Source organism: Periplaneta americana, chromosome 1, assembly GCF_040183065.1.
Source record: "Periplaneta americana isolate PAMFEO1 chromosome 1, P.americana_PAMFEO1_priV1, whole genome shotgun sequence".
In the NCBI taxonomy this organism is placed as follows: domain Eukaryota; kingdom Metazoa; phylum Arthropoda; class Insecta; order Blattodea; family Blattidae; genus Periplaneta; species Periplaneta americana.
In genome coordinates this window covers 124,955,287-124,981,989 of record NC_091117.1, presented here as the reverse complement: position 1 = coordinate 124,981,989, position 26,703 = coordinate 124,955,287, and the positions used below count along the sequence as shown (strand labels likewise).

At 35.2% G+C, this 26,703-nt stretch overlaps 1 protein-coding gene across 1 annotated transcript in view; it reads right to left on the bottom strand.

Annotated features, from left to right (window-relative positions):
- Dnah3 (dynein heavy chain 3, axonemal) overlaps positions 1–26,703 on the bottom strand; it is a 367,976-nt gene that overhangs the window by 97,395 nt on the left and 243,878 nt on the right. The window contains exons 47-51 of the mRNA XM_069827040.1: positions 23,936–24,129; positions 18,520–18,727; positions 15,546–15,666; positions 15,306–15,445; positions 6,675–6,876 (exon numbers count right to left, since the gene is read on the bottom strand). Coding sequence (XP_069683141.1) covers positions 6,675–6,876; positions 15,306–15,445; positions 15,546–15,666; positions 18,520–18,727; positions 23,936–24,129 — 865 coding nt within the window. The remainder of the gene's footprint in view (positions 1–6,674; positions 6,877–15,305; positions 15,446–15,545; positions 15,667–18,519; positions 18,728–23,935; positions 24,130–26,703) is intronic.

The window sequence follows — 26,703 nt, the reverse complement described above, 5'->3', positions numbered from 1 at the left end:
ATCACCACCACCATCACCACCACTGCTGCTGCAGCTGTCACTGCCATCCAGTGACGTCGCCAGGAGGGTGCGGATGGTAAAAATGGGGTGTGAGCTGTAAAAATGTTCTCTCTCATGCACTTGCGTGCATACTACTGCTGCTGCCGCCACTGCCACCCCCGCCACCACCATCTACCTGGAAATGTGTGTTGAGTTTCCTAATGTAAAGCTATATGTCAGTTACCATGGACAGCGTCAAATTTGTCGATTAGATCCTCAATGTTCAGAGCCTTTACGATATCAGGACTGCAAGATTGCTGAGATGTTCATGGCCCGTTCTGTTCCGCAAGTAAGTTTTAATGCGACTTAAACATGAACATGCACGTTCACATCCCGCCCTAGATGCTGGTGTTACGACATAAATTATGGAAAGTTTGTGAATTTCGTGGAACGCCAATTTATACTCCTGAAGAAATTTTAAAAATTTTAAAATGTTGTCAATAGGGACATCATGTTCATTCTCACAATGTTCAATTGTTTTAGGGATTAGTTTCACTTCGGCTTCCACATTTCGTTCATCACATCATAATGATGCACTAAGTGACGTAGTTGTTTCACATCCAAGAAATTCTTAGATCCGGGTTGTAAACACTTCATGCCTTTAATGACTGAGCTATGTTCAGAAAATGTGTTCCAATTCATTTAAAATTTTATCAAGAATTGGCAGAAAGCTATGCACATAGTAATCATCTTCTGATTCAAGTTTCTCTTTATGACAATGCTGTATGGTACATACATTTTTCCAAGTGCTCAGGAAGATGGCATGATCTTTCACGCCTGCTGTCTTGAATTCCATTTTCTTCTTTCAGTAAACAAGCTTCTAGCCATATTTTTCTAAAATCCTCCCTACAGTTTCGTAGAATCTTAAGACAATCAATCGTGCTTTCAATCAAAGTGTAGCCTACACACTACCAATGTCACAATCTTTACTCTGCAGAACATCAGACACAATTTTTATGTCTTTCAACAAGGCACTAAATACGCACAAAAGAATAAAAATTCCATGTCTATTGAAGTAAGTAACCCATAAGTCTCTTGTGATCGATCTCCTCTTCCTCTATCTTCCGCTAGTCTGTAAAGCGTGACAATAATGGCAGGCAAAGTTTTCTTTGTAGCTTCACAGGCTGCTGCTTTGCAAATTCACCTCGTAACACTCAGAGCTTTCAGTTCTATAACAGATTTTCTCATTTCATGCTGAACATTAATAAAAAGGAAATGCGTGGCTGATCCCGACATAAAAAGAGACAACTTCTGTAGTAATGAGAAAAAACTGTTGGCACTTTCAGCATTTTTACAAACATCAACAATAACGAGATTAAGTCTATGATTTACACAATGGGTATACATCGCTTGAGGTAGGCTACATCTTTTCTAAATAGAGTTTGTACATCACTAACTGATCCTTTCATTACACTGGCACCATCATAAGTTTGTGCAATACAGTTGTTGTTGTTTTCTAATGCCAGGCGTTTGATAATAAAGTCATTTGACCTGTTGCACTCCAATATTTTTCAAAGATATTATTATGGTCAGCCACTGAAGCACAGATTTTGAGGTTAAATGGCAAGTTGGAGCCGATTTAAGTGAGCACCATATTTTAACGTTTTGGTGGCTACTTCATTCACACACAACCCCCAGAACGTCTGGAGGACCACACCTGCTGTTGGTGGACAGGTCCATTGGACCTAGCTGGGAGATCTTTGTGCAATACAGTTTTGCATATCTATACTACACTTACTCAGTGTTTCTTTCATGTAAGTTAGAAGTGAAGTGGCATCTAACAAGTTAGCTGGTCTAAAACCTAAAAAGCGTTCATGAACTTTTACATTTAGGTAAAAACGAATGATGACAGATAACTGTTCAGTTTTACTTACATCTTTAGTTTCGTCTACCACAACAGCAAAATAAATAGCACTGTTCATTTTTTTTTTTGCTCACAACTTCAAGAGTAGCACTAGCAAGGACATTTAAGATTTCATTCTGAATTGATGGATGAGTATACTTGAGATTGTTTTTAGATATTAACTGTAGTAACTCTAAGAAATTTCCGCGGTTTTCACTATCTTGGGTTTCATCGTTGTTTCTCTCAGCGATAACTTGTACAGAAGTAAACCTGAGGATTTATATTATTTGTCCAACATACATACGATTTTATCGCACCTTAATTGCGTATGCTTCGCTTATCAAGGTCCCAACTGATGTTTGTGAACCTCTTATTTTCATGTGTTGATATTATTACCATGCAGCTCAACTTTTCTTATGTGATTCAACATTTTCATGTTTTTTATTCCTGCGTCGGTGGAAAGTGCTTTTTTTCCAGTTGTTATATTTGTCCTTCATTGTTAGAGATGAACAATGACCACTCTCAGTTGAAAAGAAACAGCACACAAAACAAAATACAGCATCTTGGGAAACACTATACTCCAGCCAGGGGTGGAAACTTCTTTTCTCCTCCTTCCCAAATGTTCTTTTCAGGTATATTCATTTAACACGAACTGTTGAGGACCGTCGGAAACTGATTTAGCTTTATCGAGGGGGAAGCCCTTTACACTCTCATTAAGCGTGATTACATCACACTCTATCGCTTTTGCTTCACTTTCAAATTCTATCATAACATCTTCATTTTCACTTACTTTTCTTTGCTTCTGCGTAATTTTTTAAAAGAAGTCCGAAATAATACGTTTTTGCCCGGTAGACATTACAACAGACTGTAGAATTTGCCTTTTTACAACCAAATCACTTAATACCGGTATCTTATAATTATGAACAAAATATTACTTAAACTGGTACCGTAACTCGTAAGAACACACTTACTACGTTGGATGTCAATACTGTATACTGAACAGTCGCACTGATGAAAGATTTCCTTATAGGTACATTATTGTCGTAACATGCGCTCAGTTCGTAACACAGCTTAACAATAATATGACAACATATGAAAATTCAATTCATTCAATCTTCCTGAAACTTCACAAATAGTCTTGTTGTTCTAAGTAGATTATAATCATGTTATTTTCATATAATAAAAATGTTAAATATATTTAAAAATAATTAATATATCTATAGGCTTACCAATAATGAGTCTGACATCTGGGAATGTTCATTGTCGAGTCGACTGCATTGTACCAACACATATTAATGCTAACGAAGTTCAAGCAGATGTAATGCTATTTAGTGATGAAATAAAAACAAGATTTGCGTTTAACTCTAGATCATATATGAAGGGTCCAGGGGAAAAACGTGTTAAGTCCAAAATTATTAATTTTTTGTTTTGGGTGCCATGTAATACCTCAGGCAGTAGAGATTTCTGTGGTTTAATTGTACAGAGTAAAAACTTGATTAAGCCAGAAATATTTGAAGAATGATCCCTCAGAGACAATAGAATGTAATGGACCTTGAAACTTTTAACTCGCTCTCCTGTAAAATCAGTAAAATGTGACTTAGCAGGTTTTTTCCCCTGGACCCTTCATATGTAACAGATAGGTCATCACTATGTTAAAATCGTTTGCACTTTGAAGAGAACAACCGCCAGGATCATCACCCATCTGCCGTAAATGAACAGGAGATGGCAGTACAGTCGCTAATGCAATTCAAATTGGAATTATGACGTGACTCCTTACATAACAACTAGATGGCAGCGTAGTAAACCTGACAAAAGTTGTTAACGTCAGAGCCTATAAGGCCGACCTATCTGGGGTATATATGATCTAGGGTTTAACTGTGAATCATATAAAATGTCAAATGTTATGTACACTTTGAATAATGGCTAGTTTTTATTTCTCGCATTTAATGAAATTTGTTTTACACTCTTACAGGAATATGCTTTTTGTTCTTCAAAATAACTTATGTACAGTATTTTTTTAATAAATTGCCCAAATCATGGCTTTAAATGTTCTTCAGGGTGTGGAAAGGGGTGCTCCGATTTTTTATGAGGTGCATCCTTTTGCACCCCCTAGTGACGTCCTTGCTGCTGCTACTATCACCACCACCACTACCATCATCACCACCACTGATGTTGCAGCTGTCACTGCCATCACCATCACAACTACTACTACTACTACTACTACTACTACTACTACTATCACCACCACCACTACCACTATCATCATCAACACCACTGCTGCTGCAGTGTCACTGCCAACACCATCATCACAACTACTACTACTACTACTACTACTACTACTACTACTACTACTACTACTACTACTACTATCACCAACACCACTACCACTACCATCATCAACACCACTGCTGCTGCAGTGTCACTGCCAACACCATCATCATAACTACTACTACTACTACTACTACTATCACCACCACCACTACCACTACCATCATCAACACCACTGCTGCTGCAGTGTCACTGCCAACACCATCATCATAACTACTACTACTACTACTACTACTACTACTACTACTACTACTACTACTACTACTATCACCACCACCACTACCACTACCATCATCAACACCACTGCTGCTGCAGTGTCACTGCCAACACCATCATCATAACTACTACTACTACTACTACTACTACTACTACTACTACTACTACTACTACTACTATCACCACCACCACTACCACTACCATCATCAACACCACTGCTGCTGCAGTGTCACTGCCAACACCATCATCATAACTACTACTACTACTACTACTACTACTACTACTACTACTACTACTACTACTATTACTACTACTATCACCAACACCACTACCACTACCATCATCAACACCACTGCTGCTGCAGTGTCACTGCCAACACCATCATCACAACTACTACTACTACTACTACTACTACTACTACTATCACCAACACCACTACCACTACCATCATCAACACCACTGCTGCTGCAGTGTCACTGCCAACACCATCATCACAACTACTACTACTACTACTACTACTATCACCAACACCACTACCACTACCATCATCAACACCACTGCTGCTGCAGTGTCACTGCCAACACCATCATCACAACTACTATTACTACTATCACCAACACCACTACCACTATCATCACCACCACCAGTGCTGCAGCTGTCACTTCCACCGCCATCACTACTACTACTACCACTGCCACCACTGCTACCACTACCACCACCATTACCAAAACCATTACCAATACTATCATTACTACTACTGTGTTGAATGTTTATCTATGAAATACCCTGTCCAGAAAACACTTCATTAGGTGTTCTGACATAAACTGTTCTCTTCACAAAATGTGAAAATGGATTCATAAGAGAAACATAATTTTATTGAAGAAGAAAATTTTGTCATTGATGCATATATTATATAATTTGACACGACTTTAAACACAAATGCAATCTATGTAAGCTCGGAAACATATTTCAACCATTCACTGATGAAAGATTAATAATCTCTGGGCAGCATAAATTTGTAATTTTCTAACTGGATATGTTAAATTTTGATGCCTTGTCTTGCTCTAAACATCCAAGAAGGGTTCTGTGATATCTTCTCCTCATTCAAGACTTTCTACTGGAGTGATTTTGGACTTCTTGAAGGATCTGCGTGCTAGAAGGCCAGATCCACAAAATCTTCAGAATAATGATTGCGATATTTTCGTCATAGTCTTTCTCTGGATAATTACTGGTACAGTATAAGCTCTGGTCGTTTATCTATTAATTCTTTACCATCTGGACTAGTTCTCTTTGCATTCGATCATTCATTGAATGTGTTCTGTTTCTCTGCTGCATCTTTCTTTCCGGTGTTGGGTTTACATCTTATCAGATTTAAAAAACTAACTGCTCACCAATTTCTGTGATATAATCAATCTTTTGGCTACTTCTTATTGCGAACATTTATTTTCTTCGAAGACACTGCTGATGAATTTAAGTTAGTTATCTTCTCAGCCAGCAAATGAGACATTACATTGTCATTTCCCTTCAGTCCTACTCGTATATGTGATGGAATCCACTGAAATGTTAAAGTTATAAATTTGTTCGTGCAGCACAGCACTAAAAGAATACATATTATCAAATGAACACAAGAATTTCCAAAGAGAAGTATGGTGGATACACAATGGTTGGGACAAGTAATCTAGTTGGGGGATTTTTCCGAGGTTTTCCCTCAATCAATTGAAGCAGAATTGCTCAGTAACTTTCGGCGTTGGACCTCGGATTCATTTCACCAACATTAATTCACATATCATCACCATATCATAGCTCAAGTTAAGTTCACAGTGCAGGGTGCTGTATTTGTACAAGATTGCGACTATTCAGTACCCAATTATTCACAGAATAGAAATGATAAGCACCATAAGCCTTTAGCTGCAGCGTAAGCCTTCGGGTCCCTCCTCCATAAAAGAGAGAGAAAACAAAGCAAACTCAGTGGTACAGTTGTTTATAAGAAAAAGAAAAAAGACAGCAATTAAAATTCTGGCAGAGAAGCAAGAACACAACAAGAATACATGTTCAATCTAATTAATTTGCACAGGTCTGTGGCCTATACGTAACATTCCAAGTGATACAAAATGTAATATCTCTGTCATCATTGTTATTTTTAATTAGCATTTTCATTAGTTTTTAAGACATCATCATCGTCTTCATTATCATTGATGCTGATATCGTTCTTGTCCTTGCAAAATTATCATTAATAACGTAAACTTACTTTGTGGATCAATCATTAGAGGCCACCTCCGAGCATTGGAGACTATGATTCCATTGCCAACAGAGAAATTGTCAACAGGAAGCCCAGCAATATTCCAGGCTCTGATGGTGACAGGTTCCCCAAGCGTTGTTATTAGTGAGAAATTTTCTGCACAAGGTATACCCAGCTTCGTGCATAACTTGTTCCACTCAGACATAAGTTCCTGTATACCAATATTATTTTATTCAAATCATACTTATTCATGAAATGCTTTTAATTATATCCCTGATCACATATAACAGATTGAGTAGCCTCATAGACTTTAAAGACAACAACTATTACCAATTTCGCTATGCTGCCATTAGTGACTGCAAAAGAAGTCACGTTATAACCCTGATGCAATTACACTGAGTAATAGCTTGCAGCAGTGCTGTACTTCCATCTAGTGGCCATTACCAAAAAATCCATTTTTGACAGTAGTGGTTGTTCTCTTTTTATGGTGCCATTTCATAAAATGGGAATGGCCAAGCTGATATATGTGATTAGGATTTATATTACCAATTATAGCATGAAATGGATCTATATTAAATAGCAGGCATTACATCCTTTTATAATATTATACTGTAAGTAAATAAATAAATGCCAGTATTGGATACAGAAAAGTAAATTTCGTTGGAGATACCGGTAATAGCAACAAACTTCCATAAAAACCAACAGTCAGTCACAAACACGCATTAAAATTTAAATACACATTTCCAAAAAAGAATGCCAGTATCATTAGTCATTCCTAGTCATACCATAGAAATTACAAGAAAGCGAAATATTTCATTTTATTCTCACATGTTGAAGTTTTTAATTTTTTATTTTACGGTACATTGCAAATTCAATAATGATCACCTCGTTTAACTCCATATCTATATATCAAAACCTATAGTCTACCTCTTGTCAGATATCTGTATCACATCTTTAGTAAAACTTTCAAACAAATTTAAATCATTTTCTTCAGTTCTTGTAACTGTTTACATTCTTATTATTTGATCTCTAAGATAATCTCAGAAGAAAAAGTCCAAGTAAGCCAAATCATGAAAGCCAGGGGACCAATCTTCCTTTACCAATCCATCTCTCAAAAATAATTCGGACTTAGAAAGTCCGAGCAACATTATAGAAATATGTGGTGACATATCAAGTTGAGAAAATAATGTTATCATTATTTCCGAATAGTGGAAGACCATAAACTTCCAGCATATCCAAAAATGAGCTTCTCAATTATTCTTTCGTCTATTGATGCTCACCATACATTCATTTTTGGACTCTCTCACTAGTGTTCTAAAAAACTTTTCTGGGAGGTTCTGTGTGCTAACAACACATGTCAATTTACACATCTAGATAAGTGAATTGTTGCCTCATCTATAAAGATGCAGCTAAAAAATTAATGTTCTTTGAGTTTATAATTATATTATCCCTAAAAATTGAAATATTAACCATATATTTATGTTAAATAGTTTCTGAAATATCTGCAATTTGTATGGTTTTAAAGATAGCTTTTTCTGAAGACCTCTGTGAACAGATGATTTTAAGATGCCTACTCTAGCATTTGCAAGGGTGACAGATTTTCTTGGAGTGCTAGAATTCTTCTGAATGAGATCAATGACTTCTTCTGCCTCCATGTGGATTTCCTAATGTATCATACTATGTCTTGACTCTTGGTGTCACAGCTACATACATAGGGTTAAATTCACGATGTACCTTAATAACATATTCAAATGCTGCATACCATAATAAATATAGTTTTTTAATTACACAGAAGCCATGATGACTGGGAAAATAATACTGAATTGTTACCAATCTAACATCAGGATGCGCATGTAGGTCTACAATGTAAGCCACTTAAGCTGTTTGAATTATTGATAGTGGTTTCGCCACTGGATAGTGCACTATTACAGTTTCCTCTAGAGTGTCTGTACATAGAAGAGTGGAGATGTCATGAAAATCGTCCCCATGTTTGCAACAGTTATTATTTCATACTAAAGGAACTAATAAGTTAAATTACACAATAAACAAATTGCACATTAATGTAGACAAAACTTACTTACTTAAATGGCTTTCAGAGAACCTGCAGCTTAATTGCCACCCCCCACATAAACCTGCCATTGGTCCCTATCCTCAGCAAGATTAATCCAGTCTCTAGCATCATATCCCAACTCTTTCAAATCCATTTTAATACCGGTATTATCATTCCATCAACATCTCGGTCTAAATGTGCGAATTCGAAATGAGACAGTAGAACAAGTGGACATCTTAAAATACCTGGAGTATACTGTAAGTAGTAGCATGAGCCACTGTCAGGAAGTCAAAAGGAGGATAGCAATGGCAAAGGAAGCTTTTAATCGAGCCCCTACAGCCAAGGCTGCGCAGAAGTTTAGAGTAGGGACAAATTGAAGCTTGCATCCGTCTCCATGCTTTGGGAGAAGCATTGGCTAGGAGACAGCTGTACTATGCAATGTTGAATATTTAATATATATGTTTGATGTCTCTTATAAATCAATCTGAATGGATAAATGAAAAAAAAAATTCTATTAACATTTAATGCGACCACATTATGGACATAATCTAGCTTAGTTACCGTTAGTTTGACATGAAACGAAAGAAAACTGTAACAATTTGATATTGTAACCAAAGATGTTGTATAGTTACTTGACAACATATAGAGCGTCATAAATACAAATGCATATTGTAGTAATAGTTCAGATGAAAAGAAAATTATTAGTATTAACTATTATTAACAAAACACTGCCTGTGTAAGACATTACATTAGGCCTATATTGTAAACACATTTTCGCTTTGATGTGGACGAGAAACGAACAATTATTATTTATCTGCTTCCATATCACATAATATACACCTGTAAAATAAAAACACATACCTAATGTTTTAGTTTGAGAGATAAGTAGGGCTACCATGCTTTAGTTAGTATGACAACTGTAGTATGAAATAAACGTTACATGCATGAATTAGTCATATACTGTAATGGAACTCAGGCCTAGTGTACAGAACGTCTTGCCTATTGATTCATTATTATTATTATTGTTATTATTATTATTATTGACTCCGTTAAATGTTGCCTTACAACTTGTTTATGTAAAGTCATGTTGTACTGGTAACTTTAAATTGTGTGCTAACATCTGCTCTTTATGTAGTACAGTACTTTCTTTCAATTGGTTATTTAACGACGCTGTATCACCTATTAGATTATTTAGCATAGATGGTATTGATGATAGCGAGATGGTATTTGGCGAGACGAGGCCAAGGATTTGCTATAGATTACCTGACATTCGCCTTACGGTTGGGGATATCGGAAAAATCCAACCAGGTAATCAGCCCAAGCGGGAATCGAACCCGTGCTCGAGCGCAATTCCGGATGGGCAGGCCTTAGTCGATTGAGCTACGCCAGTAGCTCTTTATGTACTTCTATGGTCAGTTTAACAAGTTTAAAATATGATTCTCGGGAGGAATCTATGATCCATTTTCTAAAATATGTTCATATAGTTGTAGAAAGATTGTACAAGTGTTCTACTGTTAGACCACATTGTTTTCATATGATGTAAGAGAGACCTTTGGGTGGTAATATGCCATAATTGTCTATCAACATCTGTATAATCGCTCTTTCACTGAAGCAGCGTATTTCTATAATCTGAGATGATGGCATGACAAGACTCTCATTATTCTTTCATTAAAAAAAAAAAAAAAAGAGAGAGAGAGATTTTGTTTAGTGCTGGTACCGGTATGTACCATAAACTGAGTCTTTAGATTTATTACACCATATTTTCTTAATGATTTAACAATTAAGCCAGCAATGCATACAATCACATTTTCACAATATTCTGTCATTAAGAATGATGTAAGAATGAGGGAATTGCAATAAATGTCTGCAATTGAAAGTTGTAAAGAGTCATATCACCTCTGATTCTCGAAAGACTGAGGATTATTAATGCAGTGCGTCAGGTGTTTGGAAAATACCATTGGGTACCGGTATATAGGCATTTTGTTTAGCGAATATCCCTCTCTTTGTAATATAATTTAAATAAATTATTTACGTATTTTCTAACGTATATAAAATAATGTAAGTAAAAATATTCCATGTGTTCGGTCTTAGGAAATATAAATAAACTAATAAATCTATGTATGAACAATATAAGATGTTTATATTTAAAGCAATGTTTAGTTACAGTATTTAGATATACGTGAGAAAATACATAAATAAGTTTAGCTATATTGCAGTGAAAGGGGATGTCCACTAAGAAAACTGCTATATACCCAATGGTATTTTCTGAATTCCGAATGCTTTAAAGAAACAACCATATGTGCTCCCCAAACATGGCATCACGCAAAGCTGCGCGAGAGGTTTCAAATTTGTACACGACACCAGCACCAATTGTGTGTCTACATATATATCACTACAACGTCTTTGCTTTTAATAGAAAAAGGGGCATATACTGCGGATCTCTGGAAAGAGAACTAAGGAAGAAACTAGTGAAGTGTGGAGTGTGACATTTTATGAGGCAAAAACATAGAGATTACGACGAAGTGAAAAGAAACGACTAGAAACATTTGAAATGTGGATATGAAGAAGAATGGAGCATTTGAAATGGACAGACAGAATAAGAAATGAAGTTGTGCTAGAAAGAGTGAGTGAAGACAAAATAATGCTGAAACTGATCAGGAAAAGTAAAATAAATTGGCTGGGTTACTGGCTAAGAAGACATTATCTACTGAAGGATGCACTGGAAAAAATGGTGAACGGGAAAAAAATTCAAGGAGGAATAAGTATGGTATCAGATGATAGACAACATTAAGACACATGGATCTTTGTGGAGACTAAGAGGAAGGCGGAAAATAGGGAAGATTTGAGAATGCTGGGTTTGCAGTGAAAGACTGCCAGTGATGGGTTGGAATGTTTCTTTCTTTGCATAATTCAACAAATTCTCTACTGATAATTTATTAATGGAGATGTTTTGCACTTGTAGAACTTGAGCTGTGAGGGTTTTCTCTTTTCTTCACTTCAGGCAAAAAAAAAAAAAAAAAAACAGGGACACGTTCAGTATGTTCCACCTGATCTTAATAAAATTATACCTGAAAGCAAATAATTAAGTACAAAGAATCAATTGCAAGTTAAAATACATGTGCATGACTACAGTTCCTTATCATTGGATGTGATAATTACAGTATAATAAACTAGTATAGGCCCACTTACTTCACATAAACATTATTTTGAAGTTGGTTTTCAGTTCGTTCTTTTCATTTCAGTAATCCATTCTGCTCGAAATTTAGGATCACTTGGAAATAATTTCTAAACATCATAACCCTGCTCAGATCTATTTGGCACCCAGAAGCTACACACCCAGTCACTGTTCTTAAGTACAGTATATATATACCCATATTTAAAATATTATTAGAGTCACATTACTGATTAATGCACATTCTATTTTCAACTTTCCAGTACAAGACCTAAAACAGCAGAAACAAACAAACAAACGCAGAACATGGCAGGAATTCCCGGTTGGGGCAAGTTTCCTGGTTGAGGTTTTTTCCGAGATTTTTCCTCAACCCAATATGAGCAAGTGCTGAGTAACTATCGGTGCTGGACACCAGACTTATTTCACTGGCATTATGATCTTCATTTCATTCAGATGCTAAATAACCTGAGATGTTGATACAGCGTCGTGAAATAACCTATTAAAAAACATGGCATGAAGTAATGTCCTTGTACAATGGATTAGAATATCTCAATGAATGACCATCCACCGCCTCGTATTTTTTTCACTCTTCTTTTGGTCTCGATACAGACACTTTTTCCTCTTTAAGACTCCCTTCAGACAAGGCCACTTTAGTGGCGCGATAGTGGCGCTGCAAACGCGCGTTAGTGACACTGCTTAATACACTAAATGTTTGTAGAGAATTGTACAGTCTTCCAGTGACGTAGGAGATATACTTTTGGCAACTTTGCTCGGATGGAGAAAGAATAGAAGTAAAAATGGAAGAAGAGTTTGGGTTCATCCATTAGTTTTGGTAAGACTGAATCGAGGACTATTCCATACCTTGTCTGGTGATTTACATCAGAGCGATAAAAAATATTGATTTAAAATAACGCAAATGAGGGGCAATAAGGCATAAAACATATTTTTGTTTAATATTTAAGAATTATTTATTTAATTTGATGCCCGGACAGGACTCAGGTCATTTGTCTAATATTTAAGAATTCAAAATTAAATATAATAAGCAGCAAACATGAAAACATTCATAGCACGTAATTAAACCAATAGACTATACTACAATAGGTGTTCGTAGCGTAATGGTTAAGTCAAAGGCCGTGGTGTAATTGAACTCAGGTTCGAACCTGAGATCAACTAATTTTTTTTTATCTCTTTGTTAATTTATTTACATTATTTTAGATACGTTATTTTATTTTAACGTGAAATAAAGGATATTTTACTACATAAATAATATATCCGTAATTCGCACTATTCAAGATATTTAGTTGTCTAGTCTATGGTTATATTATTATTTATTACTATTATTATTATTATTATTATTATTATTATTATTATCGTCATTCTATATTATTCTGTCGTAACACAGCCTGTATACTGTCATGATGGTGTAGATGTAGGGAATTGGTGGCCCAACAGTCACCCGTTAGCAGCACCACGAAGATGCCACTAACGTGCTACTCATGCACCAGTAAAATAGTGGCCTGGCTGTGTCCTCATCTCAAACCTACTATTTAATTCTATGTATCGGGACGAGAAGCGCCACTTTTAGTTGCCACCAGATGCGGCAAAGCCAACCACTCAGAGCATCTGCAGCACGACTGATTTTGTGGTCCTGGCTGTGTCTGAATGCCTCCATTTAAATACATTATTCACAAGCAGTAGTGTGTTAGCAGGACTTCTAAAAGTCTGAAGGGACTCTAATCTATAAATATTTAAAAATTCGCATTCTTTAAGGGAAACCCTGTATTTCCATGAGAACTAATGTTACCAAACAATTCTCGAGTGATTATCGTATTTAATATTACGTAAGAAGTTTGTATTTGAAACTAAATCAAGAGTATTAGATTGTTAAAAATGTTTAGCAAATAGAGCTATAGACTTAAATAAAGTGAAAGAGCCTTATTCCTGAATAATGGGATACCGGTACCAGTACCAAAGAAAATGTACTGGCTATTTTTCAACCTCATCACTTTTGTTATTGGGATAATATTATCCTTTTATAGTAAGCTCCTTCTCAGAAATAGAATATTCACACAGGATGAGACTTCACATAACAGAAGAGTTTCAGTATGACTAGTGTTAATTACCACTCAAGTACGTACAATTGACATTTATACAATAGTGTTGAAAGGAAAAATGCTTCAGAAAAATCCACATAAGATTCTATATATGAAAGTTACGTATTGGTATTGAAACTGTAACCTAGTGTCTCAATTTTTCTTATCTGTTTAAAGTAGGCTATCATACTTATTTTTTTATACACATTTATGCGGAAAATATTTGAATATAACTAGTCGAGCATTTCTTGACTGTGTATATAATCAGTGAAAATACTAGGGGATTCAAAAGTCTTAAAAAATTCCATTTAAAAATTATATTACCAATGCGTTTCAGATCAATTCAGAAGCATGTTTAAAATAAAATTGCTGTGAAGAAATACTTACATCAAATCTTTCCAAATAGATAAGCTGAATTGATCCAAGATTGAGAACTACCATTCTTCTAGTTTAACATTCCTACATTTCTTTGTTTGGGACTTCATACTATGTTGGGTGTATAAATAAAAATTAATAATATTACTAAACTGAAGCATTTAATCTATACTGCAGATAAGGTCATTACAACAAATACAGTATACTGCAAAATGTTTTCAAAGAAACTTCGTAAAGCTAACAGTACATTGAAACAGAATTTGCTTGTACTGAAATGAACGGAAGACAGTAAGGAATGACAATTAATATAGGCATATGTATGTGACAGCCATTAAATGATTTCAGTTGTTCCATCAAAATGGATCGGACCATTCTGTACAATGTAAATTAACTCCTGAGTGAAGAGAAAATTTTAGTTCGGAATATGTATTATATGTCTTTCTCATGTTAAATTCTATCGTACCTGGTTAACATGTTTCGGCCTGTTATGGGCCTTCTTCAGAACTGGTTGTTGCTGGTCTTGGCACCTTTTGTTTTGTTTCCTGTGGGGTGTGTTTGTGTAGTGTAATGTGGAGTCAAAGAGTGTGCGTGTTCTGAAATTGAGTTGTGTGTTGAGAATTTCATTTGGATGTGTTTTTGTGTCTGTATATTTCGTATTTTTCTAGTGTGTTTAGTTTCTGGCTTTTTGGTTGGATGTGTAGAATTTCCATGTCTGTGTTGATGTCTCTGTAGGTGTGGTTAGCATTTGTGACGTGTTTTGCATATGTGGATGTGTTTTGTAATTTTGTTATGGCTGTGATGTGTTCTCTGTAACGTGTTTGAAATGATCTGATTGTCTGTCCTATGTAGAAGTTGTTGCAGGTTCAATTAGAGGGATGACAGACATTGTGTATATCCACTTATTACATAATATGTTTGAAGAGATCTTTCATCACTTTCATACACCATACCTGTCTGTAATCCACAGTGAAAGGTCCGAGATAGGCTATAGCTCCAGCAGCCAATAGTACATCTCCTATCACATTGTGAAGTGTTCCATGCAACAATTTTGCAGTTTCACTCCAACGAGTCTTTTCACCTCCCAATCCACCTGTCAGGATAAGGTTATAGAATATAACAATGTAAATATTTTGCAGTTAATTTATATGTTCTACGTTAATTAAAAAGTTTCAAGTATTTATTATACCTACCTATTAATTTCTCAGCACGGTCTAGTTTTTGAGAGCAGACATCAATAGCATCCTCCAATTCCTTCTTTTTCTTGGTCATAGCAGCAAATTCATCATTAAGGGCTTGAAGCTTATCTGTCACCTAGAATTTTTATTCAACTTTTCTTATGCAGAATCACGATATGGCATCTATATGTAATGTCTTACGAAAGCGAGTTATCGACAACTAGCTGACTAGTCACTTTAAATGTATGAACAAATTAATTAATGAAATGCTCAGAACATTGGATTTTCTCCACTTGTTTTCTAATATGGTACCAGTATAGTAACAATAAACGTCTGTGATGTTAACATTTTTATCTGAAATGATGATAGCTTTGCAGTTTAGTATGCACTGCAAGTTCATAGTTGACTTTTCTTTTTTCAGAGAACACATTTTGGTGATGTATACTGTAGATTCCAATTTTGAAGACATACACTGATAGTTATGTTCAATTACTACTCTGAAGATAGTCACTGTTGTTTTTCTTGGAGAATTAGGAATCAAATTTTTCAGGGGCATAGCGCCTATGGGTGTAATGGAAACATTGCTTCCCTTTTCATTTTTAAAGGAAAGATTTTATGTGTAGTCGACCTGGGTGGCGCAGGTGGTATAGTGCTGGCTTTCTGTGCTCGAGGTTGCAGGTTTGATTCTAGCCTAGGTAGATATTTAGTGACATGTAAAAGAACTCCTGCAGGACAAAATTCTGGCACACCGGTGATGCTGATATAACCTCAGCAGTTGTGAGCATCGTTAAATAAAATATAATTTTCAAAAATTAAATTTTTTATGTGTATACGACTAAATAAATTATTATTGTTGTTTATTGTTCAGTCAATTGCCCGAAGACATGTCTGAACCTCACAGGTGCTACCAAAATAGCACCACTTATGAGGCAACTAGGCCAGGAGATAATGGAGATAGGGTGGCCAGTTCCTTTCCCCCTCCATTGCATACATCGCCGATGAGCTACATATTACAATAATCAGACTTCAGATGCATACAAACAATTGTTTTTACTCTGACACATACCTCAAGTGAGACGTACTGCCTGATAATAGATGTACATATCAGCCAGAATCTCAAGCAAAGGGTATTATTATTATTTTTTTTTTTCTTTTGTTAATATTTCCTTATTGCATGTACCGTTTTCATCAATCCATAACTTAGATGGCCATGAAATTATTACAATGTTTGGTGCAAGGCAACATCCACAAACAATGTCCTTCAGTAAACAAAATGGAGCGCTGGTCAGCCGCACATTGTGCTTTTGCTGTAAGACTTAAAAAAAAAAGAAAAAAAAATAAGGTGATTCTGCAGTACTGACGCAGTGAATATTTAGACATTTTAACACTGGAAGGCATGAGCATTTTCCAGACTGGCACATTATAAACAACTGGGTACAAAAGTTTCGAACTACAGTGTCTACAGAAGATAAAAATCACGGAGGGAAACCAAAGACTGTACGGGCACAGAAAATATTGATCGCATAAAGATTGATTTTTAACAAAGTCCCAAACGATCAGCATGCAGACATGCACAAACACTTCAAATCTCAAGAAGGTCATTGGGTCGGATTTTACACAAAGATCTGAATTTTCACCCATACAAGCTTCAGATTATGTATCAACTTTCAGACCAGGATTGTGTTGTAAGGAGGACATTCATGAGCAAATTATTGAATTAATAACACAGCAGTCAGATCTCATTCGACGAATGATAATGTTCGATGAAACACATTTTCAGTTGTGTGGCAAAGTCAACAAATAGGATATGGCACACTGGAGTGATGTGAATCCTCTTGAGCTTCATTAGAAACCTCTCCACACTCAAAAGGTAACGGTTTGGTGCGGATTTTCTGCATTTGGGATTATTGGTCCCTATTTTTTTTAAGTTCAAAATGTTTTAAGGTCAATGTTGACCTAGCATCTGTTTATTTTCAGCAAGACAGAGCAAATGCGCACACTGCATGCCATTCTATGGAAACCCTAAGGATAGTCTCTGAAGACAGGTTAATTTCACGCTTTGGAGACATTTCGTGGTCACCTTGATCCCCAGATCATTCAGTTTGTGATTTTTTCCTTTGGGAATATTTGAAACACAAAGTCTTTGCCACATGACCAGATGATTTGGACACATTGAAGCAAAGGATTAAGAATGAAATCCATGCCATACCAGCACCCATGCATATACGTGTCATGGAAAACGTTGTTTCACAGCTGCGTGAATGCATGAAAAGAGATGTGGAGCATTTGAAAGGCGTAATTTAAAAAAAAAAAAAAAAAGATTGTTTTATTGATATCATGATAAATGGCAATGTGTCTCTTATGTATCAATGTTCAGTTCATGAAAACTAGAAAAAAGCATTACAAGTCTCAAAATGGTAAATGAACATTGCCCCACCTTGTATATACAGTGTGTTAATTAAGTATGGAATATTGCTAATAACTCTTTATATATTCATTTTATGAAAATATACCAAAAACAAAAGTTGTTGGAGATATCTAACTGAAACTTATGGCTGTGGTCTTACAAAAGTATTGATTCATGTACAGAGTGTGGCAAAAAAATAACACTTTTTTAAATGGCATCCTATATTAAATTTTACATATTTGAAATCTCCATTCAATTTTACACACAAATAGAAGTTTGACTCAGCATAAATGATGAATACTCTCTTGTAAATGTTATGGTTATTTCAAATGCTTTGATATGTAACACAAAATAAATGTGTGTAATGTTATTGTCGACCAATTTAAACACATGTCATCATATCAATGACAACGAAATTCTTACTGCAACAATTCACTTATCTCATCAGTCGCAGAAATTCTCTGCAATTTTACATGTGCATAAACAATAGTCAATAACAATATATATATATATATATATATATATATATATATATATAATACACATATATAAGAATATTTAATTCTACTGAAGGATAATCACCTCTTGCAGCTGAGCTCTCTTCTCATTAAGTTTGTCCATCTGAACAGCAAGTTCTGCCTCTGCTTCTGCAAGATTTGCTTTCTTTGGAGCAACAATCTTAATGACACGGTCATAGACTTCCATAGCTCTCACCCATCTGCACAATCCTTCACAAGCAGTCGACACGTTTTTGATAATATTTGGATCAAAATCACGATCTGGAATATATCTTAAAACAATAAAAATTATTTATGTAATCACAGTTCTATGCCAAGTTATTCTGTAGGTTTCTAATGCCATTTAACAAGGAATTTAATTTTTATTTCATGTTATGTGAATGAAATTTAACGAAATTTATGTAAGCTGTATTTTGTTAAATGGTAATCATTTGGTTTTGTGTACAAGATGCCATCTGCTAAACCAATTCTAATCAAAAATTACCAGATACTTCAGGTTACATAAAAATATTAAATACAAACTTCATTAAAATTAGTCTAGAATTTTCGTATATATGTTTGTGTGTGTATGTCTAATGTCTACTCACTTCACTTGCGTGATTCGGGTTCCACATACTGCGGATAGATGGCAGGACTGTGACCCATTTTCAAGTTGAATAATTTGAATAATTTCGAGGGAAAAATTGTTGCGGAGCCGGGTATCGAACCCGGGACCTTTGGTTTAACGTACCAACGCTCTACCACTCAAGTTGCACACCATTTCGGCGGGCCACATTATGTATGATTTGTATCTGTGAAGAGTTACGTCGTGTACTAGAGTGAGTGTATGTGTAAGTGTAATGTAGGAAATAGGTGAGGATAATAATGGTGAGGAAGGGAGAAGAGGAAACCTGGTGCCAGTATATAGTCTACTCCTATCGAATAGTACCAAGGGGGCCGCCAGGTTTAACATTCCCATCTGACGAATGAATCACTATCAACAGTAACATATGCTTTCTCTTCAAATGCAGTGCGGAGAGATTTTGGATTTAACCCAGGCATATTGGTGCACAATTTAGTGATTAGAAGTTGTGCACTGCCATCTCTCCTAGTCCCGAAATAGAAATTTTACATGAAAATTTAACCCCGCCAGAAATCGAACCCGGGCTGGCTAGTCTGGAGGCAGACACGCTACCACATAGCTAACTCAGTGGCAACTTCCGTATATATATATATATATATATATATATATATATATATATATATATATATATATATAAACAAACGCGCATGTGTGTGGAAACAAAGAATAATCTAAAAAATACATAGTGTTTCCATATATCTGATGAGTTTCTAGATGTAAGTTATATTTGTTATTATAATGCCAGACAGTTAGGTAACTACTAGTGCATCCATTCATTTCGGAATGTTTGTTAAATTTCATAAATAAACATGACGCTTATCATAACATTATTTATTTCTCATTTCCAAATTGAAGAGTCCACTGCAAGAATGATGGATGTCATTTGGAATACATTTTGCAGGAGAAGCGATTGAAAGTTTGAAATGCTTAGCACTCAAAGCTTAACTGTGATTTTCCGATCATTACTGGACAATGACTATCAGTGTTTTTTTTATGGGTTATTTTACGATGCTGTATCAACATCTAGGTTATTTAGCGTCTGAATGAAATGAAGGTGATAATGCCGGTGAAATGAGTCCGGGGTCCAGCACCGAAAGTTACCCAGCATTTGCTCGTATTGGGTTGAGGGAAAACCCCGGAAAAAATCTCAACCAGGTAACTTGTCCCGACCGGGATTCGAATCCGGGCCACCTGGTTTCGCGGCCAGACGCACTATCAGTGTTAATGCCATGTAACTCTCTATGTACATTCTATATGTCTTAAGCTATGCAGTGACAGTCTCGGTTCATTTTCGACAAAAAAGTGACATCCATCAGTCTTGCAGTGGACTCTTCAATTATCATTTTCAAACAGTTTTACAGGATAATAGCTACCGGTATCCATCTGACAAACATGAAAAAAGGAACAGACTCTCAAAACAACAGGGAAGAGCAACGTAATTTAGATTGTTGTATGCTATATAACCTTTCCTATTCAATTGCTTACACAGTATTTAGACTACATCAAAATCAATAAATGAGAATGAAGTTCAATAATTACATTATTAGAACCCAGATGTTCATTCCATAAAAATATACTTGTGCATGCATTATGATCTTCTTTTTCTAACAGTTAACATTGGAGGATGAGACCATTTGTTACTGATACCTAGCATTCCAATAAAGTGCATTTATATTGCTGGTTTCCTGTAGTTTTTTAAAATGAAGACCAGAATAGAATAGTAGGTCGTTGCTGTCCATTCAGTTCTCTGCAGATAGGGACATTTCACGATAAAGCAGACATAAATATAAAACATTGAAGTGCTAGTCTCATCAACTGAACAGTATTAATAATAAAATATGTTACTAGAACTTCATTCATTTGATAATACCGCGTCAAGAAACATTCTGTGATGCTTCATTCCTCTGGGAGAGTGGAGTGAGTTATGAGTACGTTTTGCACCATAACTGATAACCTTTCTAACTGCACAATAAAAATCATATGACTTGATCGTGTCTGCATAATTATGCTGTTTACTATTAGTACAGGTATTCTAGTTCTAATTTATGGTTGTATTTGCATACTACTCTGAATCAGTAAGTACTTGTAACATGTTGAATACAAACTAAATCTTGGGTTACATTAGTCACAAAAAATGAAATATTTTTCAATTCCTATAATATTTATTGAGCTAAAATGCTACATTCTCTTAGTACTACATATACTGACTGCCACCAGCCATAAATTAATTTTAAATTTAAAAACAGTTTTTAAATATTACTGTGACTAACGTAACATCACATCTCATATTGAAAAGTTATATGCTAACAGACGTACTCTTTTCCTGCTAAAGTCTTGCTGTCCTTAGGTACTTTAATAGTGGGTTCTAGAGCATGGCAAAGACTTCCAAGGGGAGAAAGCAAGACAGTCGTGCACTCAGGACTGCACATAAAATAGCCGAAGAAAGGCAAAAAGCGAAGGAAGATATGAGATAATACAGAGAAAGAGGAAGAAATAATGAGTTCAAGAAGAAGGAAGCAGAAGTAGGAAAAATCTGTATTCGTAATATGAAAAAGAAAAAAAAGTTAATTAAAAAGCACATGTCCATAGCTCTTAATTTCCCATACAAATCACCACAAACATTTGGGAAAACTGTAAGAGGAGTTCACACTTCACTTCCAGCAAGTCCATGCAAGAAAAAAGTTGTCATGAAAAACCGTGTTGTGTCGAAAATGAGGAACAAACAAAAATTAAGAGAGTGAACTGCTGGACTCCATATCAGAAGAGACTAAAAAATTGGTACAAGCTTTTATCAACACAATTATAAAGTTAACTGCTTGTGTATACCCATATCTAATATGGGAGATGATGAGAATAAACTTGAAAACATATTTGCTCAAGTTAAGCACATACACGGTATAAAGGCATGCCACAGTGTAGTTTTATTTTATTTTAATAGGTTATTTTATGACGCTTTATAAATATCTTAGGTTATTTAGCATCTGAATGAAATGAAGGTGATAATGCCGGTGAAATGAGTCCAGAGTCCAGCACTGAAGTTACCCAGCATTTGCTCATATTGAATTAAGAGAAAACACTGGAAAAACCTCAACCAGGTAACTTACCCCGACTGGGAATCGAACCTGGGCCACCTGGTTTCGCGGCCAGATACACTAACCGTTACTCCACAGGTGTGGACCCATATTGTAGTGAAAGTAGGACATCTTTACAGTAACCTCTACAGGAATACAGGAGATAAGGAGGCAGTTGCAACAAATGTGAAACTGTTGTAAGATTCTGGCCTTAGGAGTGTTTGTTTCCATATGGATATTAAGTATTATCTATTAATTGACAATTGTAGATATGAAACCTTAGATGGAATATGTAATGTTATTCTTCTTATCCAGTAGTAAAACTTGTTCAATAAATGCATATTACGTAACTTTTGTGAATGTTACTTTCTGTTACGTTAGTCACACACATGTATTGACATATATTCATATACTGGGTGATCTATTCATAATTGAAATATGAAATTTTCAACGAAGCTTATCTAAAACACATTATTAATTATACAATTTATAGTTTCATTTTCTAAACAACCAAATCACAGAAAAATTGTTTAGTTTATGTTTCTATTTTCAGAGGGTAATAAAAATGTTACGTTTGTCACACTACCTAAAATGAGTATTGTATAAATAGAGTTGACATTTAAAACGTCCTTTTTAATTCCATCAATAGAGCTTTATGTACTCAATAATATGGTACTAATATAAAAATACCAGCATTTATTATGTTTCGTGTACATATCCACAATTTATATACGATTGTTACGTTAGTCACTGTGAAATATCTCTATAGCACATTCGTCAGTATTTAAGTGATAGTAATCATTCCATAAAAAGAGATAAATCATTTGATATGATCTATTTTCCAGACCATCTCGAATCTCACATCTGTTGGTATCTAGGATTGCTTTAAAATAGATTTAATTACTATGGAGAATATCAACTAATATACTCATACTAATGAAAAACAATGTTGAGACCCAGACTGGATGAAAAACAGTAATTTCCAAACTCGATGAGCAGCAAAGACGAGTCCCTAACAACCTTACATTTAGTGTTCAAATGTTAGTTTCGTAATCAACATGAGATTTGACATAATATTTCATCTATCTTTCAGTTACCTGTTTGTTTATGTTCATGTGATGGTAAAATGGATTGAGACTGACAATTTAAAAAATCGATGCGATATGAAAGAGATACACTTTTTCATTATACATTTCACATAGTAAGTAATAAAACGGTTTTTTTTTTTTTTTTTTTTAGCATTGTGTCAAAAATTAATTAAGTGCCACCATTATGTAAAATATATCTTCCTCTTCGTAAATCCAATAGCCTTTCATCACTTTAACACAGTTAAGTAAAAATTCTCAATTTTACTTTACTTTCTTTTTCATTCTGTAACGATTCATTAAAAAAAATGACACAAGGTAACGTATGGGACTTGGTGACATTAGATGGAAATTACCAAGCAACTTCTTTCTGTAATGCTCATGGCCATGAACCAATCGATGAATGGCATTAGGAAAGCCTATGACGAGGCAAGATTTCTCACCCAGATTGGTCTTTCAATGTTTGACTGCTAAGGAGTTGTCTGGACAATAGCTATGACTTTTCTAAAAATGAAAATATATCCACAGAAGTGTACTTACCTTATTTCTCCCTCCCAAGGAATTTTTCAAGGAATATACCTTCAGATCGCAGTCCAGAAGGGCTTTGGTTCACTCTCTCCGAGAATTTGAAATACAGTATATTTGATTACAAATTGTGACATTTTATGAATTATTAATAGTGAAATTCATTAAGCTACTAACTTCTCTCTGATCTTCTTCATTATAGCAGGTGGGATGTTATCTTTATTGTATGTTTTTAGAGTCTCCAAGAACTTGAAATCTGCAAGTACTTTTAGTGAAGGACCCCAATAATCTTCTATAATTCTTCCAGATCCACTCGGATCAGGCTTTCTTTCAGGTTTTACTCCTTTCATAACACAAACAGCTTCCATAACCTGGAAAACATTTACGATGTATCTTATTATTCCAGTACAGGTTCTGGAGTCTGTTACAAATCACAAAATCCAAGACTTATCTTTGACAGAAGTAATGAATAATATATGGACATATTAATAACTCTATTTTGATTAATCTATAGAAATATCACCTACCTAAAAGTAATAAAAATATTATTAATGAGAATATTACAGGAAACAAGATACGAAGTTATAATAAACAATAATGTATTGGTAAATTATAGAACAACTAATGAGAAGTATTACTAATGAAAGTGCTGTAAATATCACGACACAACTCTCCAAAGGCATAAGCAATGAAAAAGACCTAGTTCACAAGATACATAGAACTCACAATTTTAGTATAATATAGTGTTGCTTAGTCAACTGTCCGAAGACATGTCTGAACTTCACAATTGATACCAAGAAGGCACTACTTATGAGGCAACTAGGCCAGGAGATAATAGGGTAGTGGCCAGTTCCTTCCCCTGGATAATATATATATATATATATATATATATATATATATATAAAGAACAAGTACCCGTATGGTAGTTTGCTTCTTAATCTGAATTATTTAGCAGTGGAAAAGGAACAGGATGCCTGCATGTTTATTTTTTCTATTATTTCTTATTATCTGCAGGTTTCACTTATATATTAGTAATAATGAGACGTTTGTTATGCAATGTATTTAACTTACTGATAACTTACATACGTTATTTTTTGCACATTTATGTTCTGGTATGGTAAACTTTCACTTTGAGATGCATGAGGATTAAAATAACAACAAACTCTCAGTTACAAATTAATTAAAATTAAACTAAAAATATCAGACATCATCATCACCATCCTTTCCCATTTTAGGCCTCTTGGTCTGTTACACTCTCAATTTTCTTTAGATTGGTAATGTTGTTGTTGTTTTCTAATGCCAGGCGTTTGACAATAAAGTCATTTGACCTCTTGCACTCCAATATTTTTCAAAGATATTATCATGACCAGCCAATGAAGCACAGATTTTGAGGTGTTCCGAATCCATTTCTTGGTTTGAGTTGCACAATGGGCAGTTAAATGGCAAGTTGTAGCCGATTTAAGTGAACACCATATTTTAACGTTTTGGTGGCTACTTCATTCACACACAACCCCCAGAATGTCTGGAGGACCACACCTGCTGTTGGTCGACGGGTCCATTGAACCTAGCTGGGAGATCTTGTTGATCACCAGCTTTCCCTCCTTAAGCCACTGGAGGACGATTTTAGTGCCATAGCAGGTCAGCACTAGGAACAAAAAAGTAGAAAGAGGAGGAAGGAAAGGGAAATGAACCCCTAGGCCTCGAATGCTCTAATGCCGTCGGGGTCGAAGAAAGTAAGAGTTCAGTCAGAGGACTGGATAGGAAAGGGTAAAGAGGGAATTAGGTATTGAATAGAGGAAAATTATACCAAATTCAGTCATTAACTCATCAAGCTGACCAGTGCTAATTGATGAGTAGCCCCTCCCTTTAGTTCAGCTTGTAAAATTATGCTTACTAACAGCTGCACCATGGGAAGGTAGGGATGGGACATTGGGTATTTGTCCAGGTTGGTTCCTTAAAGCCTTCAATGGGAAGGATTAATGGCTCTCCCCCCTGTATCCGACAGATACCCTTTTGCAGCCAGGAACTGCTTAAATACCCTCCCATTATTGATCTTCTTATGTGCTGTATTAAATTCAATCTGTAGTTCTGAATAAATTCCAAAATTTGCTGCGTATGAACAGTAATTCTTTCAAAATGTCCAAGTTCCTTTTATAATCCAAAAGTGAATACCGGTATCCAGCTGCTTTTCTCGCGTATCACATCTCTGCTGATCAGATTTCTTTATAGTCCATCCTTACTTTCATATACTAATAATGGTCTATCCCAAGCTTTATAACATCTGAGCTGAGTGTGCTTTTGCATTCGAGAGATTTCAAAAATTAAATTTATGATACCCTTAATCTTCATAAACTTTGATATTTTCATAGACATATTTTTTTAAATGTAAAAACAAATAATTGCCTTGTTGAGAAATTAAATTATTGACACATATTTTACTTTTAACATGGTCTTTCCTCGAGAAAGCCGTAATTTTATTTATAGATATTTCCAAACTAAATGACCTTGCTAGTTGTTTTCCTTAAGTGCTGTAGATGGCTTGCTGAAGTTCGTCTTTATTATGGTAACTAGTCATACCCATGCGCTTCGCTGCACTTGTTAGAAATAAATATAAAGTAATTACATAATTAAAATAGGACATTTGGACCAGGGAACAAACGTGTTTGATAGAAGGATAAATTGTTTAATATGTTACGGTACTTAATTGAAATTCTACTTAAATAATTAAAATACGATCGTTTTGGTCCAGAAAGCACTCATTTGGTGCAAGGATAATTCCTTTAACATGTTCATTAATTGTTATCATATGCAAATAATTAAAATAAGATCATTTGGTTCAGAGAATATTCGTTTCTGGTGCAAGGATAATTCGTTTAACATGTTTCCAAATTAGTCTTGAATGCATCCTTTAATAATCACCCAAATTAATGTCAATACAGAGTGGA